The sequence below is a fragment of the Colias croceus genome, chromosome 25 (assembly GCF_905220415.1).
Source record: "Colias croceus chromosome 25, ilColCroc2.1".
NCBI classification, from domain to species: Eukaryota; Metazoa; Arthropoda; class Insecta; order Lepidoptera; family Pieridae; genus Colias; species Colias croceus.
In genome coordinates this window covers 4,234,618-4,243,590 of record NC_059561.1, presented here as the reverse complement: position 1 = coordinate 4,243,590, position 8,973 = coordinate 4,234,618, and the positions used below count along the sequence as shown (strand labels likewise).

The 8,973-nt window shown below is 34.2% G+C and overlaps 2 protein-coding genes across 2 annotated transcripts in view; one reads left to right on the top strand and one right to left on the bottom strand.

Annotated features, from left to right (window-relative positions):
- Positions 1–200: 200 nt before the first annotated feature.
- LOC123703164 (heme oxygenase) lies at positions 201–2,543 on the top strand. The gene is made up of 4 exons (XM_045651073.1): positions 201–339; positions 496–628; positions 802–1,013; positions 1,825–2,543. Exons 1-4 carry the CDS (start codon positions 237–239, stop codon positions 2,112–2,114), a joined length of 738 nt encoding a protein of 245 aa, XP_045507029.1. The 5' UTR covers positions 201–236; the 3' UTR covers positions 2,115–2,543.
- A 1,154-nt stretch (positions 2,544–3,697) lies between these two features.
- Positions 3,698–8,973, bottom strand: part of LOC123703141 (apolipophorins) — a 67,623-nt gene continuing 62,347 nt past the window's right edge. The window contains exons 66-69 of the mRNA XM_045651044.1: positions 8,814–8,925; positions 8,367–8,498; positions 4,770–4,939; positions 3,698–4,094 (exon numbers count right to left, since the gene is read on the bottom strand). Coding sequence (XP_045507000.1) covers positions 4,011–4,094; positions 4,770–4,939; positions 8,367–8,498; positions 8,814–8,925 — 498 coding nt within the window. The 3' untranslated portion in view covers positions 3,698–4,010. The remainder of the gene's footprint in view (positions 4,095–4,769; positions 4,940–8,366; positions 8,499–8,813; positions 8,926–8,973) is intronic.

Below are 8,973 nucleotides of genomic sequence, written 5' to 3'. Positions count from 1 at the left end.
GGGGATTTAATATAAACTTATTTAAATAAGTTTTTACTCGCCAAAGTATAGATCGCGTGGCTTTCTTTAATAAATGTCAGTTTGTTCTAAGTGTCCCCCCCCTGAATTTGATGTTGACAGTTGTCACTACTTTGTTTTATTTACTGATTTCAGATTTCATTTTGGAGAAATCCGAAAAAAAGATAATTGATATTTGAGATACGCATAGTACATAGTTTAATTTACTTTCTCTTAAAATGGCACAAGTTAATGGTGAACTCTTCACCACCCGCATGAGAAAGGCAACTCGGAAAATACATTCAGTGAGTGATGCACTCGTAAATGCGAAATTTGCTATTTGTGAGTAAAAAAATTTATCTATGTAGTTCTATTTTCATTAAAATTCAATTCTATTATAACATTGTTTGAACTTTGTCATTATATCTACATTAATTATTATATAATAGAACTTGATATAACGCTTGGAATAAATAAAATTACGTTTCAACTTTCCAGCATTGAGAGATGAAAAAGTATGGGGTGGAGGATTATTTGTCTTTTATCACATTTTCGCCTACTTGGAGGACGCTAAGAAGAGGTTGAACATGCCTGATTTTGACAAATTATTTGTGAACAAAATTTTATATAGGTTTGTTGATGTCTTCACATTTTAGTTCTTATATGTATCACTTGAAAAGATTTTGCAAATCAGTTTAGAATTGTATTTTTTATGAGATCTTTATATTCACTCTAATGTCCTCTTTCTTTATACATAAAGTTTGCTATTGTATTTCACTGTAATAATAAATTCAATGTTTTCAGAAAACATGCCTTTGAAGAAGACCTAACTCATTACCTAGGTAATGAGTGGCACAGATTACCAAAATCAGCTGCTCTGGAAAATTATTTAGAACATTTGCAAAGCCTGGAGAAAGAAAATCCCCAGTTGTTAATGGCATATGTTTATCATTTGTATCTTGGCTTGCTTAGTGGTGGCCAGATTTTGTCTAAAAAGAGGAAGATGTTTGGGGATAGTAAGTTTGAGAATATTTAAGCTTTCTTTGCCCTTTATATCTCATAGTTTTATGGACTATTACCATCAATTGCTGAAAACTATATGTTTTAATTTATTCAGTTTATTAAACTTGGTTATTCAGATTTCAAAGTATCTTAGACCATCAAAAAACAAATGTTTTCCAGGGTGTAGAAAAATAATAATGAATGTGGACAACAATATCATACATTGTAGCATCTGAAGAACATTATTTTTGTGAAGTCCCGTGTCCCCTTAGTGGGGTAAGGGGCAGATGCATTATACATCTGTTTCACTGATTGATTTTCTTTAGGGACAAGTAGGTTATTAGTTTTCTGTGTCCTGCCAAAACAAGATATTTTTTTTTCTTCGTCTCCACTGGGAATCAAGCCCGGGACCCCTCGGTGCTACTCTCACGCGTTATCCACTGTACCAAGGAGGCGGTCATCAAGAAGAACATTTAAAGCATTTGAATGCCATAAAAACCAAAAAAAAAAATATAAATTCAAGAAAAGGTCGTGTTCCATCGTTACAATATTGTATTCACTGAAAAGTGCTTCATATTGGTTGAGATGGTTGTTAAATCATCTCAATAGATGGCGCGCGGTGTGTCCCTTAAGACACATAAAACTGAAAGGATAGAATAAATTCGATTACTCGGGCGGGTCACGAGTGGCTGAGTTGGTTAGGCATCCGCCCCGGAATGGCGCGAAGGATGCGGGTTCGAGTCCCGCCTCGTGATCGAATTTTTTCTATTCTTTATAAATTTATAAGAAGAACATTATTAAATAAATACAATATTTTTATTTCAGAAACTGCTCCATCAGACACATATACAGACAAAGTTACCGACTTCACAGGAGTTGATATAGCCCAGTTGAAAGATGATTTCCGCGCGGCCATGAACCAAATAGCGGATCACATGACGGATGAAGAACAACAAGCATTTATTGAAGAGAGTAATCAAGTTTTCTTAATGAATAATTTGATAGTTAATTCTGTTGGAGGGCAAAATAAAGTCTTGTACAGTTTGTTGTATAAGACTTCAGCGGTTTTATTGCTTTTGGCCAGTGTTGTTATGGCATATAGAATGCATAAATAGTTGAAAATCATAATATTGTAGTTTTTAAAGTTGTGTTTATTGTTGACTGAAGTATTTATGTTATTCTCTTATATACATTTATGATAGAAGATGATACTCATTTTTTTGTGGTAAAAAGCTGTAAAATGAACAAGTTATATTATATAAAATGTTGATTAATAGGTTTAAAAAAGCGATTGTTACACATGGTACATGGATATTTAATTATTTCTTATATTGTTAAAAGTATAACGATTTTTAAATTACATAATATAATTTTATATTCAAGTTTTGTTTGTTTTTGTGTTAGTTGATTTTGCATAGAGGTAGTAATTGTTCTTCAACAGTGATATTTAAACTGTTTAGTCAGCTTCCTATAAATGTGATTATATAATTTAAGTAAAAGATTGTAGACCAGACATTATTATTTTATTAAAGACTGATTCAATAGTATTGTTTTTTATTTATATCCACAAATTATTTTCTATTCATTTGGAAATATTGAGGATATGTTAGTAGTTTCAACAATTAATTCCTACTTTCCACAACACTTGTAAAAGTTTACATGAAAGAGATTTTACAGTTAGAACCAGTAGTCCCTGATTAAAGCGTGTTCAACCAACCAAACAAACAATAATTTCAGCTTTGTAATATTAGTCTTGTGATAATGCAAACTTTCACCTTCATGGGAATTTATGCAATGGTATTTTATAAAAAACTAGCTGCTCCGCGCGGTTTCACCCCCGTGGCTCCGCTCCTGTTGGCCGTAGCGTGATGATATATAGCCTATAATAATCCTTCCTCGATAAATGGGCTAGCTAACACCGAAAAAATTTTTCAAATCGGACCAGTAGTTCCCGAGATTATCGCGTTCAAACAAACAAACAAACTCTTCAGCTTTATAATATTGGTATAGATATGATCATACTGAGTGATGTTTTCTATTACATATTGCATATTACGAATAGATTTCAACAACTGATAATCAAAGATAGAAAAATATATCTACAAGCTATTATAATCAACAATCTGCGTTGAAGGAACGAATGTATTACATACGTAGTATATTATTATTAGTCTGTGGTATACATAAAAAATTAGTTCCTTTTACGCACGTCAGGGGCGCTTTTCAAATTCTCATTCAAATGCTTCGATGACGATAACATACAAATGTCTTGACGATACTTTTCGTGTTCGCACGTTCGTGGATATATTATTTTCTGAATACCAAGTCTCACCTTGTAGCAAGTCGCGCCTTGATAATATTTTATATGAAAATGTTTTTGGTGGGATATTATTTCCTGATGTCTGCACAATTTGGGCGTTCTATTACTTATATTTTTATTGTATAAATAATGTCATCGATGCAAGGTGAAATATGACTTGAACGGATTTTTAATTTTGAACCATAATTCATTTAATAAGCAGGATAATAATGATATGTGAAATGCATCTGCTATATATTATACAAGCTAAAGAAGGCATGATATAAGTAGCCTACTACTTGTGTCATGCGTTTTTAACTAGAGCCTTATTTTACATTCCATATAAGCATAACTTATATTGGTTTAAGGAGGATATACACAGTGAAAATAAAACAACGATTTACTACGTAAAAATAATTTATTGCAAACACACACTAAATTAAGTCGGCAATATACACTCGTTACAATATTAATAATAATTCTCTTATAATATACTCACATTAGCTAATCAATTTAAGAACAACATAGTTAAAGGGCTACCATAACTTTATCACAATTTCTTCATAAACATTTATTTATTATGTTCAATAATATTATGTTTAGCAATTGACATTTTTTAATCCAAACACATTGTAAAATATATTGTTTTTCTTTAGCTACGCTGTTATTACATATAAAGATTATCATTCCTCAATAAGATCTTTCTGAAAGACTAAAAGTTTGGTAAATTTGGTGGATCCATCGCCAAGTCTATGAGCTCATCGATGTCGTCCGAATTCCAGAATGAAAGCTCCAACTGAAATAGATATGAAAACAATTTATTAGATATTGAATGAATAACAAAGGACACAAAAACGTTGTGTTACTTTAAAACAATAATTAAGAATCCGTCAACTCGTAACCCGCACTTGACGGATGTTTTAGACAAGTAATTTTTGGTATAACTCCGATCTTTTTTAAATTGCATATACAGCACAAGTCACAACGATGGCCAAAAAGGACGACCTACGGACGTTTCATGGTTTTAGATTTTTTTTAATAGGTTTCATTTCGACAGATCCAAATAAAATGTTAATTTGTAAGTAAATGTTAAGGATCACAAATCACAATATATTACAATGTAACAGGCCATACAATTTTCACAGCGACTTAATATGTAAATACTAACTTTTCGTCCGCGTTTTCAGAGAAAACCCCGCATAGTTCCCTTTCCCGTGGGATTTCCGGGATAAAACCTATCCTATCTCTCAAGTTGGATCGAACTGCACATGGTGTGCGAATTTTATTATGATCTGTTAGGTGGTTTAGGAGTCCATTGAGGACAAACATTGTGACACGATATTTATATACATTAAGATTTATACAATAAAGCGCGTCACACACGGTGAAGATACTACAGTATTTTATGTTAAGATTCTCTAATATAAAACGTTATAGTATTTTCACAGTGTGTGACGCGCTTAATACTAACCGGATCATGCGCGGACGAGCACGGCCGGCAGTGCAGCCGGGCGGCGCGACACTCGCAGCGCGGCGCGGCGCAGGGCACGGCCGCACGCGCCGCCCGCCCGCCGACGACTGTCGCGAACCGCCGCGCCGCGCCGCGCTCGCCGGATAGTTTGGACCCCGCCCAGATCGTGCCTGTTCCAAATTTGAATTTTTGTTTTTTAACTTCTTTATCGGGGTTGGAAAAAAATTTGAAAGAAAGAAAGAAAGAAAGAAACATTTATTTATCAAGGACAGCACAACACACACACATAAAACATAAAATTAATAACATAAAAAAAAGCAAAACAATTTTATTGAAGATTTTATTGAAGTGTGTCATACGATCCTGACAAAAAGGAGACAGCTCAGCATATGCTGCAACGTTCAGGAACGTTGCCAGCGCTGTTTTTCAGTGCCCCCCTTTATTATGAAGGCTTCGAGTTGGGACGAAAGGAGTAACTTAGGTTTACATATATAAATAAATACAACAAAAAAAAAAAAATAAAAAAATAGTAAACTAATAGATAGGTACGACAACGCGACTAACAACGAAAATAAATACATAATAATATAAATACATAATACATACATAAATAATAAATATTTAGGACAATTTTCATGTAACTTTAATTTAATTTACCACTAAAACTGGATTTGGTGAGCTAATAATATACTTTTAAATTTAGATTTAAAAGTATATAGTGTTTGTAGATTCCGTAACGGCGGAGGCAGGTTGTTCCAGCATTTAGTGGCGTTATATTTAAAGCTACCCTTAAAACAAGCGGAATGGTGTTTGGGTACGAGGAGTTTATGTGCAGCATCCCTGGTGTTGTATTTGGTGTTTTGTTCACTCCTCCAAATAAGTTTTTCGAACAGATAGTGAGGCGATTCTGTTTTGACAACACCAAAGAGAAGGGATGCAAAGTGCAATTGCCTGCGGTGCTCCATGTTTAGACATCGCGCATTATTAAGGTAGGGCGTGATGTGATCCCTCGGTGGGACATTCCAGCAGAACCGTGCACATGCGTTCTGCACTCGCTGGATTACACGTTTTGTACGACCTAATAACCGGTGTCCATATATCACATCCATATAATTGAACTTTGATAGAACTAGACTATCACATAACTTGAGTCTGAGACTGGGTTCAATATATTGTCTGATGCGATATAAAACCTTAAGTCTATAGAAACAATTAGCTGATGTAGTGCTAATGTACTTCTCAAATCTCAGATTCTCATCAAAAATGATGCCCAGGTTTCTAGCCTCCTCAACACGCTGTATAGGTACCCCGTCTATGCATAAAGATACAGATGGCAGCTTATTTTTTATAATTTTGACAGTAGAGGGGGTTCCGAGTATCATGTATTTGGTCTTATTGGGGTTGAGAACAAGAGAGTTATTTTCCGACCACATTCGTATTGAATCCAAATCTGAATTCAGCTTTTCTTCTGCAACTTGCGTCTCATGTGGGCGGAATGAAATATATAGCTGTACGTCGTCTGCATAAATGTGGTACCGACACGATTTTATTCGCGTCACTATGTCTGCACTGTACAGTATATATAAGAGGGGCCCCAAAATAGATCCTTGAGGCACTCCTCGTGTTACCGCTCCACATTCAGAGAGCATTATTCTTCCATCCTCCTCTGTAACGGAAACAGTCTGAGTACGTGACGATAGGTGTGAGTTTAGATAGCAGCAAAGGCACGTTTATGGTTTCAAATGCTCGCGTGTAGTCCAGTAATACCAGGAAAGTACCTTTGCCCTCATCTTGAGCCGATAATATATCGTCTACTACGTCCGTTATGGCTGTTGCAGTACTTTTGTTTTTTCTAAAACCAGACTGACGATCTGGGAGGATATTATTGGTCTCTAAGAACTTCATTAGCTGCTTATACACTATTTTTTCAATAATCTTGGAAAGGCAAGGCAGTATACTTATTGGCCGAAGGTCCTTCAGGTTTTGTGGATTTTCGGTACAGGACGAACGAGAGCACTTTTCCACAAACCAGGGAAGATGCCAGTGTTCAGAGATTCATTAATAATATGCGTTAGTATCGGTAAGGTAGAAGGTAAAGTGGATTTAAACATGTCTAAAGATATGTCATCAATTCCAATAGCTTGTGACTTTAGTTCCTTTATAGTGCTCAACACCAAAGACTCATTTACATTCGTAAAATTGAAAATAGCATCACTGTGTCGATTAAATTCATAATATGTTAATATGGAAAGATGTAATTGGGCTTTACCAGGGACATTTAGAAAGTGGCTATTTAACATATTGGGATTATTGAGATGAGAAGGTAACAATGAATCCTTTTTAGAATTGATGGTAACATTATCTTTTATGTGTTTCCACATGATCTTAGGTTTGTTTGAATTAGAGTTAATGTATGAATTAAAGTAAGCCTGTTTTTCACGATTTAAAGCTAAGCTGGTGAAATTTTTTAAATCCTTGTAATAATGTATGTGTGCATCCTCCTTAGTGAGACGCGCTCTAATTCTAGCCTCATCGCGTAATTGGAACATTTTTTTAATATTCTGTGTAATCCAGGGCGGCCGTTTCGTCTTGACGAAAATCCTTCTCTTAGGTGCAAATATACCATAAAGAGATATGATATATGAAGTCATCATGTTAACCATTTCATCCACGTTATGGAAAGAGAACAGAAGTGACCAATCGATATTATTCAGAGACTGATTAAAGTTATCTATGTTAATGTTCGCTATAGGCCTGAAAGTGATAAATTTAGGTTTGGCTTTTTTCTTATAAATATTGAGTGTGCAGGAAACAAAAGCATGGCTGCTGAGTTCCTCTATGTGGTTTACCGCTAAATTAATCACTGGAACATTTGTATTATTGGAACTGCACTGGAACATTTGAATTTAGTGTAACCATTGAGATATACATAAACGACACCGCCTACATCACTTATGTTCCGCTCAACATACGCCATATGGCTTAACTGCACGCTCATTTATTATTTGTTTTAAAGTGAAACGCATCAAACATGCCTTCGTGTGTGTTACGATATTGCACAAATAATACGGAAAAGTGCAAAGGAATAACTTTCATCGGTAAGTACCTAACTAGATAATAATTTTTAAAACTTAGAGCAAAAAAATGGCGCACAGATTTTGTTCGTGGTGTGTCCTCCATACGTAGTAATATTATTATCTCAATGGTTCCAAATTTGAATTTTTTTTTTTGAAGTGAAACTTCTTTATCGGGATTGGAAAAAAATTAGTGTAACATTTTTTCGTTACGCGTGACATTTTTCCGTTACGCGCCATCTTTTTCTTATCCCTTCAACGCGTGATTCGACATATTTCTGTAAAGTTGCATATAGTAAATTATTTTTGAAAAATAAGGTCATAAAGAAGTTTCACTTCTTACGTGTGTACACTAGTACAAGCACACATTATTTTGTTTGTGTGTGGCATATGACATGAATATACTATAGAGGTTGTAATAGTATAAGAGAAATTATGTTTCTTTCAAATCTACAACGGATGGATCTTATCAATTAGAAAAAGTTATACTTAAAGTTTTATGCAATATCAAGAATCAACAAACCGTTTGTCTCCAAAGCCAGCGAAGTACAAAGACCAAGCTTATCTTTAGGCAGTTTGACTTGCTTCCTTAATCCCGGATCTCCTACCAACCTCTCGTAATCTTTGTTCGTGTATGCTAATGTGCTATCCACACCTGAAAATAAAATATATTATTTATATTTCATTTGAATATATTATGGGTTTGAAATGCTATGTAATCGTTCTATCCTTATCTCTCTTTAGTTAGATGAAAGAGATAGCAAGTGATCTGTGTAGAAATGTAATCAAGTACATAGATAAGACTGATATAAAAACTTTTAGTGATACTCATTTTGATTAAATGATCGTCAAAATTAACTTTTATTTATTACGTACAAGATATTTCTATAAGGTATTTCTACACATTTGGATATCACTCTATAATTTATTTTATTGTTTACATAATAAGACACTTTTTTGGGACACTTACCAAACAGGTATTTCGCAACTCTCTTCTTAGACAGACTGAAGTCATCGTCCATTAGTATGTGCAATGTGATGGAGTTTTCCATCAGATAATGATATATTGTGGAATAATCCAGCTGGAAAAAGCATATATAATCATTAATTTAAAAAAAGATTAATTAACA

Bases quoted from the DNA above. Each gene is read 5' to 3' on its own strand.
- LOC123703164 (XM_045651073.1), top strand. From the start codon at position 237: ATGGCACAAGTTAATGGTGAACTCTTCACCACCCGCATGAGAAAGGCA. The intron at 629-801 runs GTTTGTTGATGT...CAATGTTTTCAG, and splicing joins GTGAACAAAATTTTATATAG to AAAACATGCCTTTGAAGAAG. The intron at 1,014-1,824 runs GTAAGTTTGAGA...TTTTTATTTCAG, and splicing joins GAGGAAGATGTTTGGGGATA to AAACTGCTCCATCAGACACA.